Source organism: Anguilla rostrata, chromosome 12 (genome assembly GCF_018555375.3).
Source record: "Anguilla rostrata isolate EN2019 chromosome 12, ASM1855537v3, whole genome shotgun sequence".
Taxonomy (NCBI): Eukaryota; Metazoa; Chordata; class Actinopteri; order Anguilliformes; family Anguillidae; genus Anguilla; species Anguilla rostrata.
The window spans coordinates 36,865,939-36,892,682 of record NC_057944.1 but is presented as its reverse complement, the minus strand read 5'-3'; the positions used below and the strand labels follow the sequence as shown (position 1 = coordinate 36,892,682).

Sequence of the window (26,744 nt, the reverse complement as noted above, 5' to 3'; positions counted from 1 at the left end):
AACTGGCACTCGAGGTGTGGAGGCACTGGCTGGAGGGAGCTCAAGAGCCATTTGTGGTTTGGATGGATCACAAGAATCTACAATACATCCAGCAGGCCAAACGCCTCAACCCTCGCCAGGCCAGATGGGCTCTGTTTTTCCACCAGTACCCTCTCTTATCACCCTGGTTCCAAGAACCAGAAACCCGATGCACTCTCCCGAGTGTTCCAGAACAATGACTTGGACACTGTAGAAAGGTCTATCATACCCAGCTCCAAAATTGTGGCTCCAGTTCGGTGGGGGATTGAAACTGTCTAGAAGCAGGCTCTTCGGGGAGAACCTGATCCTAGGGGTTGTCCGATGGGTTGTCTGTTTGTCCCTGCCTCTGTCCGTTCCCAGGTTCTGCAGTGGGGCCACTCTTCCCTACTCACCTGTCACCCTGGAGTTACTCGGACCCTGGATTTCCTGCAGAGACGGTTCTGGTGGTCCACCATGAGGGAGGATGTCAAGGCCTTCGTCTCAGCCTGCCAGACCTGCTTGCGGAATAAAGACCCTGGCCTCCGTCCCCAAGGATTGCTCCATCCTATTCCACGGCGACCCTGGTCCCACATCTCCCTCGACTTCATCACTGGTTTGCCTGCCTCCCCAAGGTAACTCTGTCATCTTGGTTATTGTAGACTGTTTCTCCAAAGCCTGCCATTTTATTCCATTGGCTAAACTCCCTACCGCAAAAGAGACTGCTAAACCAATGTGCTCCCAAGTCTTCCGAGTGTATGGTCTACCACAGGACATCGTGTCGGACCGGGGTCCCCAGTTCACCTCACGCTTCTGGCGCGCCTTCTGTAAGCTAATCGGTGCCACGGCCAGCCTGTCTTCCAGTTTCCACCCCCAGTCAAATGGCCAGACGGAGAGACTCAACCAGGTCCTGGAGACAATCCTGCGGTGCCTCGTTGCCTCCAATCCGTCCTCCTGGTTGTCTCACCTCCTGTGGTCGGAGTATGCTCAAAACACCTAACGCTGCTGGTGCACAGGTTTGTCCTTGTTTGAGTGCCAGTTCAGCTACCAACCACCCCCGTTCCAGCATCAGGAAGCTGACGTGGGGGTTCCATCTGCCCAGCAGTTTGTTCGTCGGTGCCACCAGGTGTGGTGGAGAACCCGACGTAAACTGCAGACCTGCACCCACCTTTCGCCCTGGCCAGAGAGTTTGGCTCTCGGCTAGGGATCTGCCCCTGTGAGTGGAGTCTCACAAATTGGCTCCGCGCTTTGTGGGGCCCTTCAAAGTGGTAAGAAGGGTCAATCTGGTGACCTATCAGCTCCATTTACCCCCCTCCATGAGAATTAACCCTACCTTCCATGTGTCCCTGTTGAAGCCAGTGGTTTTCTGCCCTCTTGCCCCTGCCACTAAACCCCCTCCTCCACCTCAAATCATTGGGGGTCAGCCAGCCTATACTGTCCACTGCCTACTGGACTCCCGCCGAGTTCGGGGTGGGCTACAGTATCTCATGGACTGGGAGGGATACGGTCCAGAGGAGCGTTCCTGGGTTCCATCCCAGGATATTCTGGATCCAGGACTCCTCCAGGATTTCCATGCCCGGCATCCTGATCGTCCTGTGGGGAACGTCAGGAGACGTTCCTAAAGGGGGAGGTCCTGTCAGGATCTGGACTGTAATACATCCTTTTGGCCACCAGATGTTGACTTTGGGTTTTTTTCCTGTCTTTGAGTGTGTCTTGGTAATTCCACCTGTGTCTTAATTGTGTTGTGTATTTAAGTTGCCCGTTTTGTAGCTGTCTTTGCTCAGTCTGTGTCCTGTCTACCTTGAGTAAGTGCTACCTTTTGTTGGATTGAAAACTTGACTGTCTAGACTTGCGCGTACCAAGCTTTCAATCACATCACACAAGGCAATCACATTCTGAGTTTCATCATCACATAATTTGTGTTTGGCTTTCTGTTTGTCTAATGCTTGAGTGTAGTGGGGTGGGCTACAGGCAGAAATCTCGAGAGAGCAGTTAAGAGTCGAGCCGCTTCTCCAGTTCAGTGTTGTGAACGTTCATTAATTATTAACAGTTGACCCCGGAGACAAGTGTCTAATTACACCATCCTGTTTTTCCCTTTTGTTGAACAAACAAGGTAACTCTGTGGAGATGTGTGACTCTTGCAGCCACCTCCCGGGTAGATCTCCTCGCTAGTGCCAGTCCTCTCTGATTCGTCAAGCCACTCGGCGAGATGTCGCCCTCTCCGTCTGCACTCCTCCTCCCATTTTGGTCTCAAGGCACATTCTGCGGTTTAATCTAATCAGGAGATGCATTTGAGGGGAGGCCTCTACTGCAGTTTAGACAATAACGGATGGGCCTGCCTTTCCGTTTGCCCTGATTCGACAGAGGCACTAAAGCCAAAGTGAAGTCATGATTGCAGTTGGAGAGAAATCGATTGTCCCCACAGATAAGAATTAGCCTGAAGCTCTGACCCGCTACTCCTCACATTCATCACACTCGTGATGATATATAGCAAATTAATCTATATCACTCTCTCTACATGTTAAAAATCTTTACTCGCTATACCCTGAAAAGGAGCTTCATAGATAACAGGCATATAAACGGTGTCATGGTAAACCAAGTAACAATTTATTGAGCTAGAATTTGTGACAACCATCATACAAGCAGATCAACTGCCTAGCCAATGCAGTGTGCTAATATCCAGATTAGCTTGGATTGAGCTGATACATTGTGACATATTGTTACAGTGATTATCCAAATGCCAAGTCTAAAAGTGTTCCACAAAAGACGTTATGGAATATAAAATATATTAATGTTACTGAACATATATCTTATTTAAAGATATCTTCTGTATATATTATAGGCAAAGAAATGTGTAATTTATCAATTTGAAATGTGTTTTACTTTTTGCACGTGACTCGTGTAAATACATATGCTGTCTTTCGGTCAGCAATGGGGGCATTCTGGGCCTGCATTCATGCAACTAAAGGAAAAAGATAAGCAATGTGTTTGTATATTCCTTTCAGAGAAATTAACTTTTCAAGATAGGTTAACAGCCAAAGTGAAATAATATGAAAAAATTACGTAGTATTTTGTATTTCATGCATTTAAAGTGAAATTAAAGTGCTTATAATTACAGCTGGACAGCTTCAAACATCTTTAGCCAGCGCACAACTCAAATTGCACTGCACTGAAAAATTCTGGATATGACGTCAGAATCCCGGATATGACACAGCCAGACAGTTAAGAGCCTGCTGGGTAATCCGATGAGCCCAGTACAGTCCATGAGAACCGGGAATGTCACGAATTGCGAAGTTGTCTGAGGAGAATTTGTCGCTAGTTCAACAGATATTTTGGTGAGTGGTAGCTAACATCAGCGACACCATGTTAGTTGGCAAACATCACCAGTACAGGTAAGGGTACTTCACAAGCAGGAAAAATCGTTGTTTGTTGTAGAGAGTTAGGTTACCTCGCAGAATCTAGATGATTCATGGGAATTCCATTAAAAAACATGCATTTCAAACCTAAAATCACAGAAGTTTAATACTGGCTAGGTCATACTGCACAAAAAAATTCTTAAAACATTTTGGTTTTACTGATGTCAAAAGGTTTCAATAATGTCCCTTTATATTATCCAATTCACTCAACTGGTGGTGGATCCCTTTAGTATGTTTTACTTTAGACAGTGGGGGTTGAAGTTGATTCTCTGTTCGTTGGCTGATAGCTTAGAGGCTAATCAAACGCGGCGATTAGAGGCTAGAGTTCACCTACAAATTCAGGCCTGGTTTGCTTCCTTTTTGTTTTAAATCAGTCTTTATCAAACTAATAGCCAAGACTAATCAACCGCAAGCATTATACACTGCGTTCGGATTCGCGCCCTTGTACTGTTTGTGTAATGGCTACCCGATCTTTATATGGTTATCACGAACGCCTACAGAACGCACGGATTAGCCTAGCCCAGTTAAGTCTTTTTGTCTAGTATAGCTGACCTAGCGACTCCGGTTAGTGTAGCATAATTCATTAGGTAACAACTAGGCTACATTTCAGTTTTTTTCTTTATAGTATGTTATGTTTCTGTAGTTATGTTTAGGTTTTCAGATGTTTTTCTCTTTGCAGTAAATAAGCCTGAAGATTTTTGCAAGCGGATAGCCTAGCCTTCATCTTGTGTGTTTGATGCTGGATCTACAAAAATATGGCTAGATAGATAGATGTGGCCTACTTGTTGACGTGTTAGTTATTTTGGTTTCAGATATTTTGCACCTTATAGTTGGAACAATCTGCAAAAGAATATTAAACTTGACAAATTAATTTCAATTGTGGACTTTAAACATGCAATTCATGACTCTGTGACTGAAGTATTCACCTGCTTTCAACCTCTTCTGTACTTTTAATTATTGTTACACTCTGACTCATTCCCCAATGTTTGTACATTTTGTTAGGTGTAAGTCTTGTTGGGTAACTTTGTGTTTCATGTCAGGTCCCCCTTGCAAAAGATATTTCAATCTCAACGGGGGTTTCCTGGTTAAATAATGGTTAAATAAATAAAATTTTTGCAGTACTAACAGTGTTACGCTATAAATGGGCTGAATTTTGCACTTGCTCGATGGTGGGTTTTTCATTATAGATACTGTTCTCATACTCAACTGCACAAATTACTAATGCAGTACCTTTTTTAAATCGACATTCAGGCCGCTACTGTGCTGCACTTTGCATGCTTTGCATGTTCCTGCTCACAGAATTGCGCTCACCCTCTAACATCCCAGATTCCACCTGTTGTTTTGATCTGCTGGTAAATACTGGTAGTGAAAGGATGTTCAGTAAAAGCAAGGGACTATTAGTCTATAATAACATGTACAAGTACACTGACACTCGAGCAAACTCAACCTTACATCTCGAGACTCGAGCAGTATCACGGAGGGTTCCGCAATAAAATCATCTATGACCGAAGCCATGGTTAACCCTAAGCGGACAAGGACAGTGACAATGTTCGGAGACCGAAAACTGCACGATAGTAGCTATAGCTACTCCACAAGGCGGTACAATAAAGGATATCAATATACAAAAACGCTTTTTACTGAACACGAACTAGGATTACAAGCTCTCCGAAACAAGCCCCAAGCTCTCTCGTCCTAACGTCCTCCGCCTGAGCAAAATCTCAAGGGATACTAATAATCACTAATTACAACAACTGGGGTTATTGGGGCATTACTTTGACTGGTGTGGGCTGCCAGGGCTTCCCCCAGGTCCTAACTACATATAGCAACGGAAATCTAACTAAAAAAACTAACCTAGTCTTCAGTGTATTCACCGGGCTCGAGGCGGCTTTTAAACGCAAAACCCTTGAACGCTAATGAAAGACCAATTGAATAGTCCCCCACAGCGAACCGGAGCGTACCCCCACCCAGAATTAACACCAAAAACAAGAAAGGCAAAATAAAGTGACAAGCCCAAAGGACATGCCCGACGACTATACCTACCTGAGGGAAACTCAGCAGATCTATAACACAGTCAACTCTACCGCCGCACCCCACAAACGCGAAAAACTTCCATACTAACAAAACTGTGCTCAAGCGAGATAAAAGCTAGAGAATACCTACCGGATCAACAGATCCCGGACGAGCCCCCATTTATGTTACGGTTGCTCTCAAGCCCCCGCAAACATAACGAAGCCAAAACCAAGGCTTCCCAAAAACAACCAATAACTTTATTCAACTACCCATAAGAGATACTAAAATAGCTGCAAAACACAAGATAAAATTAAGACCCGGCCGTGGTCGAGAGGTGAGGAGAAAAAGCCCCCATCTCCTGAGAAGCCAACTCCAGGCTTCTTAAAAGGGCACCGCCACAGGTGCTCTCAATTAACTGTAACAAGACAAACGCGTATCCAAACAGCCAGCGCCCCCACCTGAGGCGGAGGGACGTAACATACTGTTTCTTGGGATTTTTGATATTTCTTTAGTAACAGAGATTTAGCGTGCTCACTGTTTGATAGGTTTGTGCTAACTAGAGTGTGGACCGCAGTACCTATACCTAAAGCAGACTCATTCAGCAGCAATCCAAAATAAATACATTGCATATTCATTAATATATTTAATCCAAATACGTGAATTTTCCTGGCTGTATTGTCTCTGTCCTTCTCATGAGGACAACTTGCCTGGAACAGTAGCCAATTGTCCCAACTGAATACAATCAAAACGATGTGTAAAACGTTTTCATTTAAAGCAGCGCATGTTTATTTTATGTTACACGTGGACATATTTTACAGGCCAGCAGATGTATAAGGTTATTTTGCTTCACATTATGTCATTCTGTACCGCGATGTCACATTTCCAAGGTGGTATTTTCCCACTGCTTCACAGTGTTGGATTTAACTTATTTAGCAGTGATAAATAAATGCTTCATGTGTGGGCACATGATATGGGCAACATATGACAGTATAACATCAGGTACCTCTGATAATGGGTGTGGTGGCAGGGAGTAATGTAGTAACTAGCACAATGCCTCCCCTGTGTCATTCTCTCATTTATCTTTCTCAGTCTCTAATGTGCATACACACATCTGAAAAACACCAGCAGATACGTATGAATCAGTGACAGTGTTTTGGTGCTGTGAGGCAAAGCAAATCCAAGTAAGGAACCAATGGGGGAAGGAGGTGTTGCTCCCTGGCTGGGCCACCAAGATATGCTGATCTTTGCATGTCACTAAAGAGGGACAGATTAGAGGATGCATTATCAGTCGTCCAATATCAGCCAGAACAATTTATGAAGCTTAAACAAGGTTATGTAAATTTCAAGTCAAATACATTATAGTTATTAATTAATTTAGCATTATTTATTCATTTATCAACAAAGAAGACTGAAAATGAGCACAAATAATGTGGCATACCTGCAGAATACATTCACATGTTTTAACCATGTCTTCACTGTAAAAACATGACCTTTTGCATACACTGACAGAAAAACTAAATTAATGCGTACTTTTATTTGTATTTGAAATTTTAAGACTGAAAAAATGTGGAAAAAAGATTGTCAGTCTCAAATGGAAAAGAATTGAAATGGAAGTATTTTTTTTATTCACAAGTGATTCAGAAATGTTGAATTACCTTTAATTATATTGTCATGAATAGAGTATTTGTCTTTTTCTTAGTGGGGGAGGATTATTACCCAGAAATTTTTTTTTGCAGAGTCCACAAAGAGCATAATATTTCAATACCAAGAAAAATTTATCATCCCTTAAACCATACACAAGTGGACTGAGACACCGTGGGACAAGAATGAAGGCAATGTAGTCAAAATATCTCACATTCATGAAAAGTTGCAAATCAATCTCCAGTATTGCCATCTCTATGAATGGGCTCCACAGCTGAATCAAACAAAGCATCAGCTGGATTGCATGAAGAGCGACTGTCCTAAGACCCTTGGAGGTGGACTTCTTGTTGTCCGTCGAAGCGAGTTTGGCAGCCCCCATGATTTTTACATACGTGAAGACAATGACACTGGACATGACCAGAAAGTACAGCTGAAAAATGGCTGATCTGAGGTGACCCTGCCATTTGTGCACTATTAGCATCTCCACACTGCATACCGTTTCAGCTGTGTAAAAACTCAACGGGACGGTGGACATGAAGATAGAGATGATGATGATGAGCTGTATGGAGCTGAGGTCATGGATGACGGGGATGCAGCGTACGGCTTTAGACGGGGTAGAGATTTCCGCGTGCCTCAGGGGCATGCAGATGGCCACGTATCGCTCCAAGCTCATGGCCATGAGCGTCAGCGGTGTAGAAAACGTGAGGAGGCTCATGACCATATTGAGGCAGAGACACAGCCCAACGAACATCTGGATGTGGAAATAGGTCAGGAGAAGCAGCACGTTCGTCGAAACGAGAAACAAGCTGTCACAGAAGAGCGTGTGCACAAAGAGGATGTAGCGCACATCGTTACGGAAGGCCTCCTTCTTGAAAAAGGTGAAGATCATGAGGCAGTTCACGTAGAGGAAGATCCCCACCAACACTTGTACTACCAGCACCTTGTCATTAATTCACTGTAATGTGGCGCTGCTGCCGAAGCTGCCGTTCTGTGCTGTGCTGATTTTAGCCATGCTGGCTCTCTGGTTTCTGCTGGAAGAAAATGCAGCGGCAAAATAATAAACACATGCATGTACACAATGTATCCAAACTAAGAATTTCCTTAAAATGCAATCAAATGTTTTCCTAGTTATAGGACCGACTTGCTCAGAACCATTCCACCAGTTGGCTGCAACCCTGTTTTTCCATTATTTTCTGAACACATTAAAAGAGAATCTGCATTCTTTAAGCATGACCAAATATCAGATCTCCCTGATGATTCTTCAAGTGCAGTACTGGAGAAGAGCTCCCCGCACCACATCTTTATGGGCTCTTCCAAACACAATGTATTCTCTAAGGGCCTTGTTTTGAGATGGCAGAAACTGTTGACAAATCAGATCCATGGCAACTATGATCACAGGACATGGAAATGGTGACTAGCTTTGAATTACCAAAATTTAACAATGCTGTTGGTACTGTTGCTGAAAAGCAAAAGCTGGCTGTACAGTTTCATGACTTTGGATCAGAGATTGCTGTAATGTTGACATACATTTTAACATATGCAACAATATTCAGTTACAACAATTAAGCTTCCAAATAATGCAACAACAGTAGGACACCCTCAGGATGATGGTTTTCTGTCCCGTTAACTTCGTACGAAAAAGTGGAAACCTGTAGTTTGCATAAAGATGAAACTGTCAAACTAAATGACCGCTAGGTATGAATGTGTCAGTCATTTTGTACAGTATATGAATTTGGAGTCTGTTGCTGTTGTTTCTGAACATCAGAACCAAATTTCTGTCAATGCCAGTTAAACAGGTTGTCATGAGGCTGAAAAAATCTAATTAATATATCAGACTAAAAAAAAGTATTGAGACAGTGACACAATTTTTTGGAGTCTGTTCTTGGCTCTGAACATGAGGCTGAAAAAACTGAATAAATCAATTGGAGACATGACCAAAGCATTGGATGTGTCAAAATGCCTCAAAATTGGATTGCACTTCACCCCTACAGCAGGACAATGACCCTAAATGTAGTGCTACTAAGGAGTTTCTCAGGGCCAAAAAGTGGAATGTTCAGTCACCCATCCTGATTTCAACTGAACATGCGTTTCCCTTGCTGAAGACAATACTGAAGGCAAAACACCCCAGAAACAAACGGGAACTGAAGATGGCTGCAGTACACACTTGGCAGGGCATTACCAGGAAAAAAAAGAACCCAGTGTCTGGTGATGTCTAGGTGGGTCACAGCCTTTGGGCAGTCATTGAGTGCAAAGAATTTGCAATGAAGTACTGTACTAAATATGACAACTTTATTTCAGATTATGTTATGTCCAATTTTGCTACCCTAAAATGGGGGTGCTATGTATAAAAAGGGATGTAATGCCTTCATGGATAACCCAATATGGATGTAAATATCTTCAAGCAGACAGTCTGAACTATAACCCCATCTTCATTGTTTTATTTAAAATCTAATGTGCTGGAGTATAGAGACAAAACAAAAATTGTGTCACAGTCCCAGTACTTTTCCTTTTAATTGTATCCCTCCCTACCTTCTGGCATTTTCTGCTTTCTATCATTTGTGACTACCCAGGGCCTAGGCAGGCAGCGGAGGTTGGGGGGACCCTCAAACCGCCCAGATTAAAAAGGCTAATGGGGCCCACAGAGACTGCATTTGCACGGGGCCCAGAAATTTGTGCTACACCCCTGGTTGTGTGTGATGGTTTGACACCTGACAAGTGCTTGTAGACCCACAGAACTGGTAGTTTGCCTAATCAGTCCCCTGGTTCCAGCTTGTGGAGTTTTTTGGAGGAACTGGAAATACTGGGGTCAAGGGGACTTTCAGGTTGTTGGGGCTCATCGGTAGGCCTTGGGCAACCCTTCCTACAGGATGTGGTTTCATTGTTCCTTGCGGCAGAAGGTGCTGGAGGTCCTGGCACTGCAGATTCCCCTTCCTACCCCAACCCATTAAATGCTTACCTGGTTTGACTTTATTATGTGGCTTATGAGCCACAGGAACATTACTGGTAGGGCCTTGGCCTCTGTCTCAAGTCTTTTATTCAGAAGGCCATACTTTGACCTTCTTCATCGCTTGGACCTGTGTCCAAGCATTGTTAAATTTTAATAAATATAAAATACCTGGGCTATGTGGGATTAGAGGAATATGGGAGTCCAGAGGAGTGACAGACTATGCCATTTGAAAATGGTGTAATTTGTTGTTCAGTTCCTTACAGAAAAAGACTGTTCATAATGAGGTGCTTTGTGCCTGTGTGTCTAATTAACTGTTTGCCATTATTTGAATGATAAAACTGGTCATTAATTATTTAATGCAATCTAGTGGCTAATGAGGAACTGTGCTGAGAATTAACAGCCTTGTTGAAAGGTGACATCAATGAATGACTTGAGAAATAAGCAAACAATGATGTATATTTATAAATAAATAAAAAAAAGTTCCCTGACATGTTTTACACAGATCACATACTGTAACAAATAACTATCAGGATTATAGCTTTCAATGTATATTCCTCACCAAATACTCTCATTTCTAAGTTTCTGAGCTTCCTGTCATGCATGGATATATCAATATTGAATCCAATGTGTTCTGATTTACTTCAGTACAGTTAGCACAATCCTTATGCTAAATATGTTAAATAACATTCAGCTTGTTATGTGGTAAGGCTAAATGTGCATGAGGGTCTACCAGCCAACTCTGCTACCAGCGTTTCACATGCTGAAGATAAAACTAAAGGCAACTAGCCCCTGAAACAATCCGGAGCAGAAGATGGCTGCAGTACAGGCCTGGCAGGGCATCAGCAGAGAATATACTCAGACTTTAAGCAGTCATTTACATGCAAAGGATATGCGACAAAGTATAAATATGACTCCTTTCATTTACATAACAATATGTCTTTATATTTCAGGCAGCTCATGTTACATGTTTTCTTGTATTACGTGAGGGTATCCTTTACAGGCTAACGGATATTAAAGAATGACTACACCCAAGACCACTTACCACTTCTTTTAAAGATGTGAACATGTTTGTGTGCCTACTTTATAATTAAACATTTAAATCCATGCCGTTATTTCAACATTTCTGAAATAATATCTGTAAAAAAAAAAAAAAAACAAACAAAAAAAAAAAACGTCTTTGTGCCAACATTTCAAAAACTCTGGCCCCGCCTCAGTCATGATAACTGAGTACCTCTTTGGAGATACTACAACGTCATGTAGATGTCAATCAACATACCCAGCCAGAAAATTGTTGTCCCCCACAATTTGTCCGTTTACTTTTTAAAGGGGTATTTCACTTTGGTATAACATATAAGTCATTTTGTGGAGCTTTTTCCATTGTATTTGCAATGTGGGAATACTTGCAACATCAGCTCTCGCTGTGAAATCACCAAAGTGAAATGATCTGACAGAACACTGCAGGTGTAATTACTAGGACTGTGGATGTGCAAGGCGTCACTCTGTCTCCGGTTCATGTGTCATGGTCAGGTGTTTCCTTATAGCTAGGAGAGTAGCTTCCTTGCTAACTAGCTTGATACCTACATTACATTACATTTATTTGGCAGACGCTTTTATCCAAAGCGACGTACAAAAAGTGCATTTCATGGTCATAGACAACTACTAAACACAGGTTTAATAAGATACAATGCTTATTTTGTACAGCTATTTCTAGCCAAGAACACAGTTTAGTTCACACAGTGAACACTATTCAGCTAGCTGAGTAGCTTCCTTGCTAACTAGCCTGATAGCTAGACAAGTAGATATCGAAATGGAGTAACAATTGCAATCTTAGGCTATCTTAACTATTACAGTCTTACCTATTGCAATCTTAGGCTATTCATCATGACTGTTGTAAGTAATGTTCACAGTAATTGTGGTTTCCCATGAAACGTTAGTTATAACCCCAGTGCACGGCTGCACTGCCACCTTTATCTTTGCACTGTCACAGTAATTGCTGTTTAAAAACTGCACCAGGCCTATCAAACAGACCTTTCTACACTTCACTTACTTTAGCTAACTACTTAGCTTGCAGTGGTATAGCCAGCAGGCTAACAATGGGTAATAATATCCAATGCAGGTCCTGCGTGAATAAGTACATAGTTATGCATGCTTAGCCTTGTATCCAATAAAGCGGTCAATATGTACAAATGACACCTGAACCAGAAACAGTGATGTCATTTTTGCACATCCATAATGGTATTTACACCAGCAGCTGATTGGCTGGATTGGTTTCGGCCAACGCTTTTCCAACCAGAAAAACATGGCAGCCTGTTGATAAAGTTTTTCACATTCCCCCTAAACATCCTTCCAACCATCTGTCCATTATCTATACATTATCTTATCCTCGGCTGGGTTGCGGAGGGGTGCTGGAGCCTATCCCAATGTGCATTGGGTGAGAGGCAGGAATACACCCTGTACAGGTCGCCAGTCTATCAAGGCACACACTCCATTCACTCACACACTCATACCTATGGACAATTTTTTTGAGTCGCCAACTTAGCCTTCCTGTATGTCTCTGAAAGGCCCCGGCTGGATTCTTTGTCCATATTCGATCTGCAATGCCTAGTTTGTTTGGCACCACTACGCTGTACAAATAATTAGCACATAAAATACTTTATGTATGTGAATGAGATGGACACACCTACTCCACCCAGCCCAGAATGCATTTTTATGCCCCCGCGAAGGCACAGCCGTGACCGGAGGCATTGTGTTTTCGGGTTGTCCATGTGTGCGTGCGTGTGTCCGTCTTTCCGTCCTGATTCTCGTGAACGTGATATCTCAGGAACGCCTAGAGGGAATTTCTTCAAATTTGGCACAAACGTCCACTTGGACTCAAGGATGAACTGATTAGATTTTGGTGGTCAAAGGTCAAGGTCACTGTGACCTCACAAAACACAATTTTGCCTTGAGGGAATACAAAACACATTTTTGCCTTGAGGGAATTTCTTCACGTTTGGCACAAACGTCCACTTGGACTCAAGGATGAACTGATTAGATTTTGGTGGTCAAAGGTCTAGGTCACTGTGACCTCACAAAACACGTTTTTGGCCATAACTCAAGAATTCATACGATAATTATGACAAAGTCAATTTAATTAATCACAAATGTCTAATAGGATAAAATGAAGTGATGACATTTTATATCCAAACGGTTAAACAGAGCACTGCCTACTGGTTGGCGGAGGCATACAACCGCAAGGCGGTATTTCTAGTTCAGAATTGTGTAGGACGCTGAAACAGTGAGTGCAGTCACTCTTTAAAGGTTATTTTTGCTTCAAATTAGGTCTTTGTCACGTTTCCAAGGTGCTACTTTCCCACTGCTTCACAGTGTTGGACTTGGCTCAATGCACTTGTCTGTGGGACATGATGTAGACAAAACATGACAGTATAACATCATATACTTGTGATAAGGGGTAATTAATTTGATTGTTAAAGTTCTATTAACAAAAAGTTTCTAAAAAAATGTATTTTAAGCTTTTACACAGACTTTACATGTTAACAGTTTTGTGGAAGCTGTTAAGATAATTTCAATTTTAATTTGACTGGTCGGGGAGGGATTGAGGGGAGCAGGGGCTAAGGCTACTACAGAAATAGTTTAAATGCATTTTCCAGTCAGTCTGGATGACATAACTAATATAGCATTGGCTCAGTGTTCTTCTGAGTATATGATTTTTCAGTTTGATTCTTTCTAGTTAGTGGCATGAACTTGATCATTGGTAACATTAAACCTATCGAAATGTATGGTTCAGAAAAGGCTGTGGGGCAAAATGTGCATGATTTTATTAATTAAGGCAAGATCAACCAGCACAACCAATTAAGCGGACAATTTCACTGCTTAGATGGCTGGTAAGGCATTCTCCATAAGTGAAACCACAGTCATTCGTTTCCCAGGGTAATCACTACAACACAGCTACTTGAAACGGTTTGTACACTTTCTCAGTGAAATGGAATTACAGGGCAACAGTTTTGGTGGTAGGCAGTAATGTAGTAACTAATATAATGTCTGCACCTGTCTCTTTCTTCTAATTAATCTTTCTCAGTCACTGAAGTAAATAAGCACATCTGAAAAACACCAGAAGATATGTTTGAATCAATGCCAATGTGTCGGTGCTTTGAGGCAAAGCAGAGCAAGCAACCAATTGTATTATGTATTATTTATTTATCAACAAATATACACAAATGTTTGCAGACAATGAACAAGAACATTTGCATGCACTGAACACAAATTTAAAAAGCAAATGGAGTGCTGACTCCTTTATTAAAATGAACAAATTTTAATACAGTGTGTCATTGAAAAAAAAACTTTTTTTTTTATTTTTTAATTGAATTTATAACAGTATGTTTTTGGAAATACATTCAGCAGCAGTTTAAAGTTATTGACTTGTGTCATTAAATTATACATTTATTGAATTATGTTTTTATGAATACAATATTTGTCCTTTTCTTGGAGAGAATTATAACTGGAGATATTTTCTTGCACATCCCACAAAGGGCATAATATTTCAAAACCAAGAAAAACTTATCATCCCTTAAACCATACACAAGTGGACTGAGACATCGTGGGACAAGAATGAAAACAATATAGTTAAAATATCTCACATTCATGAAAAGTTGCAAATCGATCTCCAGTATTACCATCTCTATGAATGGGCACCACAGCTGAATCAAACAAAGCATCAGCTGGATTGCATGAAGGGCAACTGTCCTAAGACCCTTGGAGGCGGACTTCTTCTTGTCCGTCGAAGCGAGTTTGGCAGCCCTCATGATTTTTACGTACGTGAAGACAATGACGCTGGACATGACCACGAAGTAGAGCTGCAAAATGGCTGACCTGATGTAACCCTGCCATTTGTGCACGGTGAAAATCTCCACATTGCACAATCTTTTTTCCATGTAAAAACTTGATGGAACGATGGAGATTAAGATGGAGGTGAAAATGATGAGCTGTATGGAGCTGAGCGCATGGATGACGGGGATGCAGCGTACGGCTTTAGACGCGGTAGAGATTTCTGCGTGCCTCAGGGGCATGCAGATGGCCACGTATCGCTCCAAGCTCATGGCCATGAGCGTCAGCGGTGTAGAAAACGTGAGGAGGCTCATGACCATATTGAGGCAGAGACACAGCCCAACAAGTATCGGGACGTTGGTACGGCTCAGGACGAGCTGAACGTTCGTCAGAACTAGAAACAAGCTGTCGCAGAAGAGCGTGTGCACGAAGAGGATGTAGCGCACATCGTTACGGAAGGCCTCCTTCTTGAAAAAGGTGAAGATCATGAGGCAGTTCACGTAGAGGAAGATCCCCACCAACACATGCAATATCAGCAGCTTCTCACTCATTTGTGATAACGTGGCACCGCTGCTTAAACTGCCGTTCTGTGCTGTGCTGTTTTCAGCCATGCTGACTCTCTGGTGTCTGCCGGAAGAAGTTGCACAACCAGCGGCAGAATAACAAACACATGCACGCACACATCACAATCTATCCAAACTGAGCATTTCCTTAAAACGCAGCACGATATTTTCTTAATTTTCGGACAGATTTCTTCACGATCATTCCACCAGTTTGCTGTAACATTGTTTTTCATTATTTTATGAACGAGTTAAAAAGAAAAGAACCTGCATTCTTCAAGCATGACCAAATATCAGATCTTCTTGATGAGTCTTCAGGTTCAGTACTGGAAAAGAGCTCCCTGCACCACACCTTTATAGGCTCTTCCAAACGCAATGTTTTCGCTAAGGGCCTTGGTTTGGGATTGACAAATCAGGTCCATGGCAACAATGATCACAAATTATGGAAATGGTAACTAGCTTCTGAATCACTGAATTTTAATATGGCTCTGTTGCTGTTGGTGTACTGTAAATTAAACTGAAAGCAATCTTGCTTTACACTTATTTTATTGGCAAAGCAAGCCAAACAAGCTAATTACCTTGGGCCAGAGATTACTGTTCATATACAGTTTAACAAGTACAATGATATAATATACTTTAGTTTCCAAATAATAGGACACCCTAAAAATGCAGTTTTTCTGTCAAGAAACTGAAATTCTTATCAGACCCTGAAAGAAAAACAGACTGTTTACTGTGCAGACAGGGAGTCAGCAAGTGTGATAACGAGACTGCTCAGTTGTAAAACATCTGACTGGATCAGCATTATGTATACCTTAGGTTCTCCATAATACAATGCAATGATGTTTTGTATTGCTGGAAAGCCGATGCCATGGGGAACAAGTTGGTATCTTTGACGGTGGGGTGCTGACTAAAGATCTCGATACCTATGGGTCAGAGCCCAGCCTGATACCAAGGTTAACCCAGTTTGATATGCTTGCAGGGATAGTGCCAGCAGGATCATTCTGTTTTGTCGTGATTGTGTCTTTGTTAGATGACTTGGTGTTTTGCTGTTATCTTGTGGCTATATGAGAGGAAATGGGGAATAGTTTGGGGAGACCCGTCAACACGGTCTCCTGCGTGCAAGTCATTTACACGTATAGCCATTTCAGCACTCACATTTTTCACCATTGCACATTGTCATTATTATCGAACACACTGAACAATAAACTGCATTGATGCGTCATTGATGGGGAAGCACCACTCTTGGTAAATGGTAAATGGACTGCATTTATATAGCGCTTTTATCCAAAGCGCTTTACAATTGATGCCTCTCATTCGCCAGAGCAGTTAGGGATTAGGGGTTAGGTGTCTTGCTCAAGGACACTTCGACACGCCCAGGGCGGGGTTTGAACCGGCAACCCTCCGACTGCCAGACAATCGGTCTTACCTCCTGAGCTATGTTGCCCCCTATTCATTTGTTTTATTATTAATGCCAATCAATTTATAAATGTGAAAAATGTAAAGAACATCCCCCCCCCCACCCCACCCTTATTTAGTTAAATAAGATGTACTGCTTGGTTTTATTGAATATGTATTTTACATTTATTAGACTCCAAAATTGCGCAAAACAGATGTTTTCATGAGATTCAGTCAAGACGTCCAAATACTCCATATAAGGATGGTTATGAAGAAAGAGAACACTGGATGTGGTTGGTAATAGCTAGGAGTGGCTGACCTTTGTTATGGACCAGTTTGACACCCGGAAAACCGTGAATTGGAGTGCGCAACTTTCTCTAGTTAACCTCTGGCTTGATTTTGTTTCTCAGGCCAAAAGTGAAGTAATAAACAAAGACCGGTCTGAACATTTTGTCCCTGAGCCCATATATCACGGGACTCAGGCACCTGGGGAGAATGATAAAAAGCATGAAAATGACATACATTACATCTCTACTTTTGTCAACCTCCAGGCGTGAAGCCAGTTCATTTAAAACACCGACCGCAAAGGAGGAGAGGCACAGGCCCAGCTGGATTAGGTGCAGCAGCACTGTATTTTGAGCTTTTGTGGCCTTGCTTTTGTCAGAGGACACAGATTTAGCTTCCACCATTATCGCAACGTACGTGTAGATGATGATGAGCCCCACTAAAGCGAAGTAAACTATTGCGAACACTTTATCTATGTCTGAGTGCAATTTAGAGTCAAACGAATTGCTCTTTCTGCAATAGGCTTGCACTTCAAAGAAAGGAGGCCCTATTGTTACAAACAGGAAAAACCGTATCACAGCATTCAAAGAGCCCAGTACCCACACCACACCAATGGCTACACCAGTCCACTTAGTGGTGGCAATCTCAGCGTGCCTGAGGGGGAAGCAGATGGCAGAGTACCTCTCCAGAGCCATTACAGCCAGGTTAAGTGGGGCAATGCGAGTGGTTAAACTTGCTAGTAACACCAGGATAACACATAATCCATTGGTCATGTACACCTTGACCACAGCAATTAAGTAGGAAACCATGCTACTTAGCAGCTGAAGGGAGTCAGCAAAGAGCATGTGGCCAAAGAGGATGTAGCGAGACACTCCTTGGAAGGCTGCCTTTCGATTCAGGGTGAACAGCATGATGCAGTTTACGTAGATGAAGAAGACAACAGGGATCACTGACAGACCAAACCTTAGTACGTAAAAATATGTATAATAATCATCAGCATTACTGGCAATGTTGGAGGCATTTTCCATGTCCTATGGGAGAAATAGAAATGAGAAAAAGATTGACATACATTTGCAATACTTTCAGGAATCAATCAATGACAGCAAAAATGGTGTAACTGTAGGACAGTTAATATTCATAGCAAAAACAAGGTTCCCTTATCAGTTATTATCAGAACACTTTCAGTTATTGGTTTATCAGCCATATTCTGTTCTCTCAACCAAACACATGATTTTTTAAAATCGGCATGTGTGTATCGGCATGCAAAGTATAGACAATGTACAGTGGCTTTCTGGTACTTGACCGGTTTGGACAGAATCAGTCAAAATGTATTTTATTAAACACAACCACTGATAACTACAGAAAATATAGCTGCACGCCGCACAACTAGAAATACACCAAGACTGGTTACAGGCAGTCATTCAACACCCTGTGACGATTTTCTGCCAGCAGTCAAAAACTAACTTCCTGTTAGTCCTTATTATGAGAATATATAACACCATACCGTATATCAGTGCACTCAACCCGTAAATCTATGCTTGATTAAGTTTCATGACTTTTACAAATATACTTGACTATACTTATACTTGACTACTTATGAACTTAAGCCTCGCAGTAGGCTTAACCAGTACAGAAAGTGCAATATGATGTTCCTTTTTGAAACAAATGACAAACCAATATGACAAACAAAAGAATCGTATGATGAAACTTTACTTGAAAGAACTTTACCTGGGTGTTGTCTTGTGACTCTGGTGACTGACTGCTTGGAAGAGGATGCCTGGCAGATGTCTTCTGCCACTCCTCATATCAGCAGAGAGCCTTGTGGCCTGTGACGTCACTCACTGTCATCACGACAGCCCACTCCTCCGTGGTCAGGGGCAACCTGACAGCTGCGCGTGACGGTTTGACAGGTGACAAATGAATGCAGACATGCTTCCAGTTTGCCTAATGAGCCCCCTGGTTACAGCTTGTCGATTTTTATGGGAGATCTGGGAATAGTAGAGTCAGGGGGACTTTCAGGTTGTCGGGGCTCATCAGTAGGCCTTGGGCAACCCTTTCTACACTACGTGGTTTCATTGTTCCTAGTGACAGAAGGTGCTGGAGGACTTGACACTGCAGATTCTCCTTCCCACCCTGCTCCTTATCTGCTTACCTGGCGTGCTGCTCAACCTAGCAACCAGAATGATTTGACTTTTTTGTTATGGAGCTTATGAGCCACATGAGCATTTCTGGTAGTGCCTTGGCCTCTATCACAAGTCAGTCACAAGACTTTTATTCAGAGGCCCACACTTATTCATCACTTGGGCCTGTTTGAAAGCATGATTAAATTTAAATACATATCAGAAATCTGGGCTACCTCTGATCAGAGGAGTCTGGGATTGCAGAGCAGTGACAGGCCATGCAATTGGATAGTGATGTAATTTGTTGTTCGGCCACCAACAATAAAAGACTGCTCATAATAAGGTGCATTGTGCTTGTGTGCCTAATTACCAGCTTGTCATTAACGTAATAATAGAACTGGTCATTAATTATTTATTGCAATCCAGTGCCTAATGAGGAACTGTGCAGAGAACAAACAGCCAACAAACATCACAGAATGATTGCGAAATTAAAATAAGCAAACGCTTAGGAATATTTCAAAAATCTTTTCCTGACTAGTTTTACACAAATCACATACTGTCACAAGTAGCTATATAACTATTGTTTTTTAAATGATTATACTCGTTCGAATATATTCTTCAAAAAATACTGTCATTTGTAAGCTTCTGAGCTTCCTCACATGCACAGACATATTAATATTGAATCCAATGTGTCTGATTTACTTTTAATATAGTTAGCACAATCCTCATAATAAAATATGTTGCAAATCATTCAGCTTATGTGGCTGGGCCATAGGTGCTTTAGTATTAACAAGCAGACTCTGCAGCCTGCTGTACAAACCTGCTGAGAGAGGCAGAATCCAATGGTCTTTAATGTTTAACTTTTCCCCCTTTAGTATGAATGTAACGGTATCCATACATTTGACTAAAGAAAGTAAAAATAATTTCTATCAGCTGTATTCATTTTATATGTTTTCAGTCTATTTTTTGTGCCCATGACAACAGAATGGCCACACTCTGAAACACAGAAAAATAAAGTTTGGGGGTAAGAAACCTTTGGATCACTGTCTTCTGAAAAACCCCATTGTTATATAAACGGCATTATATACATGGGCCAGGAATTGTGGTCTGGCAGACTTACACAAAAGTAGGGTAAGTCAGTCAGTCAGTCAGTACGTGCTAAACAGATAAAGATATTTTTCCTACATTTTTGCTTCCTGCATGAGTGAATTGTGGGGAACAAACCTCAAATAGGCTGTGCAGAAATGGAAAGATGGGGCAAATATGTGCTTTTCTGAGAATAGTATTATTATCATTATTATTATTGTTTTTTTATGACATATGTCATGTAATGTGAAAAATAGATGATAAAAGTCATCAAAAACGATAATAATCATAAATATAACCGCAAACGGTAATTAACGGGGTTCAAGCAGCATACGGTAATTACAGAATTCTAAGCTGTATGGACACATATTGGATGAATGGCAAAAAGCTTTTCAGTTTCCTTCCCACATTTTGATTAGGTATCCCCTAGCTTTGAGGTCAACATTCAAATAGGTTTCATGATAGTCAGCCATTGCTAAGCCTATCACATGCCCACCAACAACTGATTGGCTGATGGCGGCCATTTCCATTAGATATGACTTTATCATTGTACATTCAATGGCAGACTGACACAAACACACAGCAAACAAAGATTCATCTTGACTGCTCAAACAATTGAGGAGTTAAAGGTATTGTTATTTATTTTTCTCATACAGTGCCACCTATTGGCTAAGCACCAGCAAAATTAGCTAAATTGCCTCTGAGTCAAGCATTATACATGTATGCCCAGTTTCAGGATGATTTGACAAAGCACTCAAGTTACAGCTGTTTTAGAAAAGATAGTCTCATCCTCAACTGTTTATTTGCATATGGTGGCCGTATTGTTTTGAAAGTTCATTTTCTTTCAAACCTAATTTGGTGACACTCAACTTAATGCCTTAGGACTAGTTTTCAAAAGTTAGTTTTCTCAATACTTAAAAATGATGAAAAAACAAAATGGTTGCCAATGTTGTTTCTTGAGGCAAAGTTGTTCACTGATAGGGTTTTTATAGCGCAACCTGTTGGCAAACATGTGCCAAAACCTGCATGTTTCCTCAGAATCATGGACTGTACTTACGTACCAAATTTCCTGAGGATTGAACAGTGTTCATGAGTTACAGCTGTTTAAGTAAAAATGGCCATGCCCAAAATCGATTGCTGTGTGACAGCAATATTGTTTTGAAAAGTCAACATCTTTTGATAATTATTGAGGTTCAGACACCAGAGATTCTTTCTAGCCTAATTTGGTGGTGATAGGTCAAACGGCCCTAGACTAGTTGGCAAAAGTATCTTCGAAAATTAAATCAGGAATATACATTTTATTTGGCATGAGCCACAGAATCTGGCGGAAAAAGAATTTTCATTGTACACCACATGGTTCATGGAGTTATGGGCCAAAATGTAAATCCCTGGGTTACACCACCACCAGCTGGCTACTAGGCATCATTGCATTAACCTGAGTAGTGGGGAGGCAGTTGTCTGGGCTGAGTGCTGGTCATGGTTCTGGAGCCAACCTTGACCTGCTTTCCCAAAAGCCTAACTTGTACAACCTAACACGTTGTCCGCTGTAAAATATCTAGGCCTAGTGGGGCTGTGTGTGTACGTGTGTGTGCCTCTGAGGGTGAGAAGGGGGCCATAAAAAATCTTGCACAGGGGTCCGTCATAACTAGCTTCCAGCACTGAATGGGGGCGACATAGCTTAGGAGGTAAGAGCGCTTGTCTGGCAGTGGGAGGGTTGCCGGTTCGATCCCCTACCCTAGGCATGTCGAAGTGTCCCTGAGCAAGACTCCTAACCCCTAATTGCTCTGGTGAATGCGAGGCATCAATTGTAAAGCGCTTTGGATAAAAGCGCTATATAAATACAGTCCATTTACCATTTGAATGTAGGCCTTTTGTTCATGCACTGGTTGTAAGTCACTTTGGAAAAATGTGCATGTAAAATCTAACATTATATGCAGTTCAGTTTCTCATTTCAAATTGAATGAGTCTTCTTCATTTGTTGCATTATTAATACCAGTGAAAATATTTTGTGTATTAGAGAAGCCACCCATATACTTATGTAGGGTGTATTTTTTGGTTTTTATGAAATATGTATCTTCCAGATCAACACAATTTCAGGGAAAACAAACAACCAAACCCATGTAACACAAATGTTTTAATGACGTTCAATCAAGACTCACAAATACTTCATCACCCCTATATGAAAATATAGGGATGACCGTAAACAAAGAAAACATTAGATGTGCTTGGTTATAGGAGTTTAATTGTTTTCCTTTCTTATGAACCAGTTAGAGACCTGGAAAACCATAAATTGGAGTGCACTCCCTTCTCTAGTTAACCACTGGCTTGATTTTGCTTTTCAGGCCAAAAGTGAAATAGTAAACAAAGGCAGGTCTGAACATAGTAGAGTCAGGGGGACTTTCAGGTTGTTGGGGCTCATTAGTAGGCCTTGGGCAACCCTTCCAACAGGATGTGGTTTCATTGTTCCTTGTGACAGAAGGTGCTGGAGTACGTGACACAGATTCCCCTTCCTAGCCCGCTCCTTAACTTACCAGGTGTGCTGCTGACCCTAAACGTCAAAATGGTTTGACTTTATTATCAAGCTAATGAGCCACATGAACATCACTGGTAGTGCCCTGGCCTCTATCTCAAGTCAGTCACAAGACTTTTATTCAGAAGCCCACACTTTCATACCCTATTCATTGCTTGGGCTGGTTTCCAAACATGATTAAATTAAAATAAATATCAGAAATCTGGGCTGCCTGGAATCAGGGGCATCTGGTATTGCAGAGCAGTGACAGGCAATGCCGTTTGATAATGATGTAATTTGTTGTTCAGCTACCAACAGGAGAAGACTATTCATAATCAGGTGCTTTGAGCCTGTGTGCCTAATTAATTGCTTGTCATTATCTAAATAGCACTGGTCGTTAATTATTTAGAGCAACCCAGTGCCTAATTAAGAACCGTGCAGAGAACAAACAGCCTTGTTGAAAGGTGACATCATGGAATTACTGAGAAATTAAAAATAAGTATACATGGGTAGGTGGTGGGGGGGTTCGGGGGGTGTTGGTGTGTCACCTGTTGAAGGCCTGACAGAGGATGCATAAATAAGAAACTTATTCAGTGGTGATAGAAACATACAATATCAATGCTACGTATATTTAAAAATGAACATGTAACAGCAAAATCAGTGCGATTATACACCCACTGTGTTGAGTTATACCTGTGCCTGGACCAGTAGGATAGCACATAAATAAAATGAAAACACTTATTTCCAGTGGTCCTTGATAGAAACAAATACAATATCAATGCTGACAGTATATTTTTTTAAAAACTGAACATGTAAACAGCAAAATAAACTCAGTGGCCAGATTATTAGGTATGCCCACACTTTTCATTATCCGTTTATTTGTATTCATATCTGGATTGTTTGTTTTTGTTTTTTGTTATTTAGAGCCATGTCTGCATCTAAGGCCAATTCATGGCAAGAACATGGTAATGATAATATTTCAATATACAGACAATAGAAATCGATCAATAGAACATATCTGGATTCAGTAAATTATTTATTATTTTATTATTATTATTTACTATAAGGTCTTAATAAATACTTGCTATGATCTTACTAATTGGCTGCTAGGGTCTTATTTTGGGTGGCAAGGTCTAACTCTTAGACATGCATATTTAACTAGACATGAAAGAGTGCCCTCAGCCAACCTGAACCAAAACAACCACTGTTTCAGAAACTGCTGAAACACAAGAATATCAAGTCTTGTCTAACCAATCCGTCACCTCATTTAGAAAAACTAAGTCAAGGATGGAGCATTAATTTGGCCACTATGCCTATACCAATTGTCATTCCACATAGATACAGTTGGCTAAAATAAATAAAATATCAAAATTATTGATGTAAATTTGTTGCTTAGGCCTAGTTAGGTTTGAGTACCTCCAAAAACCGCTGCTATGAATCCTCATTTATTGATATTTGTTGATTATCCTATGTCAGGAGGCCTTTGAGCCAAACCTCTGTTACCCGACCTCTATAGACCAGCTTGACAACTTGTTGAATAGCCAATAGTAATTATAATACTCATGATAAACGTAAGAAGAATGGCTGAAAAATTTAACACACTGAAAAAATGTTTAATTGGAAAAACCTAAAACAAAACTATATTTTTTGGGTTTCTCAACTGAACATGTTTTGTTTATTCACATGAACCTAAACAATTTTCCGAAAGCTCATTTTTTTTGCGTGGTCTATTGAAATACTGCCATCTCCTGAGGCCAAGGTCAGGATAGGTGCCAAGTATTTTGTTCTTCTGTCCCAATGACCTTAATACAGTGTTAAGGTAATTTATGCATTTTATTTTATATATTTTTTGTCTCACTTTTGCCTCACTATGCTGGATATTTAGGCATACAGGCTTGCACTTGCCTATTTTTTTTTTTTTTCCAATTTCTAGTTTTTCTGTGATAGCAATTACCCATAGGGGATCTACAATAAACAAATAAATAGATAAATACAAAACTAAATAAATAAATAAACAGGATGTATTAAAACTTACTTAACTTGCCATATACAAAACAAATCATATTCCTGGACAGTAGTAAATGGAAAATATTCTGCAGTGGGATGATACACTGACATCATACAATTAGGCCTGAGTCTGGAACCTCAATAGGGCCTGGTTGTTGGGTGTGTCTGCAGCATGGAAATATTCAAAACAACTCCCTCTAAAGTCATTGGACAGAAAACATGCTCACTGCACTATAAAAACCACTGTCAGCTGTTGCAGTTTTACTGAGGGTTAGAATGCTAGATCAAAAGGGTCAAGGTAAATAGACCATGTACAATTTATACATATTTTGCTCAATTCATATCATGCTGTGAACAGAAGTAACATTTAGAAGTGGCAGTAACAGTGGATCAAAGGAATTATTCTCAATATTTTAATACAATTGGAGAAAAAAATGTATGTAATTTTAACGCTTCTTTGACGGCTGGATGTGGAATTTTTTTTTTTATGCCTTAAAAACAATTTGTTTTGCATTTTAATAATGGTTTCTAATGGTTGATTAGTATGCTACAAGTTGGGAAGATTCAACATGTGTGAATAGAATTTTGGGATTATGTACGTCATTAATATATACTACATAAAAGTACAGCTCAGTTTTAATTGTTTGTAACCCTCGTTTCCAATTTTCTCCTGTATCCTGCAGGTGTGTGACCCATGGATCAGAACAGCAGCAGTGAGGAGCTGCAAGTAATTAATAGCGACCCCGTGGTGGAGAGGATTAAGATGGCCATAGTGCAAGTGCTGGTTTGGTTCTTTATTTACATCGACATCTTCATGCTCTTCACCTTATTCAGTAAGCAGGCTTTCTGGGGCACCGCACGCTACATCCTGTTTGCTCACACCCTGCTGGTGGACTCAATCTACCTGCTGCTCACAGAACTGGTGGTGCTGCTTAGCTACAACTATCTGCTCTTTCCTGTGAGTTCCTGCATTCTGCTCTGCATTATCTTGGAGATCGTTAGCAACTGCACACCAGTGACCATCACTGCTATGTGCTTAGAGCGCTATGTGGCCATCTGCATGCCTCTGAGGCACGCTGACATCGCCACCACTGGCAGAATGTTGGTTGTCATCACCACTGTCTCAGCCTACAGCTCCCTCATCCCTTTTCTGGACCTCTTTATCCTGATCATCACGGCCCCGCCCGGCTACTTTGCCACGCCGACCTTGTGCCACTATGAGATCATGATTCTGACCGAGTGGCATCGCTTCATACGGGACGTCTGGTATCAAATTGACATAGTTTTGATTGTGCTTATCATTCTGTTTTGTTATGTTAAAATCACGCTGGCTGCTCGAACTGCCTCCGGAGAGAATAAGCAGTCTGCGTCAAAGGGGAGACACACGCTCCTGCTCCACGGCCTGCAGCTCATTCTCTGCATAGCTGACAATTTGAGCCCTTACACTGAGAAAATAGCGCTGGAGCACAGTCTGCAGCTATACTTGAGTATCCGATACTCCAATTATGTGGCCTTGGGTATCGTCTCCAGGGCTCTGAGTTCAATAATATATGGTCTCAGAGATAAAAAGTTTTCCCTTGTTCTAATGTATTACATCACCTGCAGGTTTAATCACAATATAGCAGCTTAAAGACTCTTCAGAGATGAATCGGTATATCTGAATATAAAGACAGCACTACATACGCCTGCAAGGTCTCTTTTGCTCTTGTGAATATGTCTGGGTCAAATATGCACTTGAAATACTTGAACTCCTTAGACACCAGTGAAATTTAAACACTTCTGAAGATCCCTGGCAATTTTACAATGAAACGTACGTATTACTAAGCATTGGCAAAAATGTTTCTTTCAAAACTGCAGCAGTTTTACTGGTTAAATAATTTCTTAGGACAAACATTAAAAAATAAATTAGGAAATGACGTGTGTCAGTGTGGTTTCTATTTTGAGAAGGAA

At 41.2% G+C, this 26,744-nt stretch overlaps 3 protein-coding genes across 5 annotated transcripts; 1 reads left to right on the top strand and 2 right to left on the bottom strand.

Moving 5' to 3' along the window:
* Positions 1-1,479: 1,479 nt before the first annotated feature.
* On the bottom strand, positions 1,480-7,950 carry LOC135235730 (odorant receptor 131-2-like). Its single transcript, XM_064301515.1, has 2 exons — positions 7,186-7,950; positions 1,480-1,587 (listed from the first exon to the last, which is right to left on the bottom strand). The coding sequence occupies exons 1-2, from the start codon at positions 7,948-7,950 to the stop codon at positions 1,480-1,482; spliced, it is 873 nt and encodes a 290-aa protein (XP_064157585.1).
* On the top strand, positions 3,099-26,707 carry LOC135236457 (odorant receptor 131-2-like). Of its 3 annotated transcripts, none has more exons than XM_064302858.1 (2): positions 3,099-3,386; positions 25,478-26,707. In XM_064302858.1, the coding sequence occupies exon 2, from the start codon at positions 25,489-25,491 to the stop codon at positions 26,422-26,424; it is 936 nt and encodes a 311-aa protein (XP_064158928.1). In that variant the 5' UTR covers positions 3,099-3,386; positions 25,478-25,488; the 3' UTR covers positions 26,425-26,707. The 3 variants fall into 3 exon arrangements, with proteins under 3 accessions (XP_064158928.1, XP_064158927.1, XP_064158929.1); XM_064302857.1 differs by having other exon boundaries at positions 3,107-3,329; XM_064302859.1 differs by lacking the exon at positions 3,099-3,386 and adding an exon at positions 25,073-25,092.
* On the bottom strand, positions 13,979-15,906 carry LOC135236185 (odorant receptor 131-2-like). Its single transcript, XM_064302416.1, has one exon. The coding sequence runs from the start codon at positions 15,441-15,443 to the stop codon at positions 14,457-14,459; it is 987 nt and encodes a 328-aa protein (XP_064158486.1). The 5' UTR covers positions 15,444-15,906; the 3' UTR covers positions 13,979-14,456.
* Positions 26,708-26,744: the final 37 nt, after the last annotated feature.

Coding starts and splice junctions, on each gene's coding strand:
- LOC135235730 (XM_064301515.1), bottom strand. CDS start 7,950: ATGATCTTCACCTTTTTCAAGAAGGAGGCCTTCCGTAACGATGTGCGC. Junction 1,588..7,185: donor GGGATGATAAATTTTTCTTG/GTATTGAAATAT, acceptor CGTTCCCCACAG/GACGATCAGGATGCCGGGCA.
- LOC135236185 (XM_064302416.1), bottom strand. CDS start 15,443: ATGGCTGAAAACAGCACAGCACAGAACGGCAGTTTAAGCAGCGGTGCC.
- LOC135236457 (XM_064302858.1), top strand. CDS start 25,489: ATGGATCAGAACAGCAGCAGTGAGGAGCTGCAAGTAATTAATAGCGAC.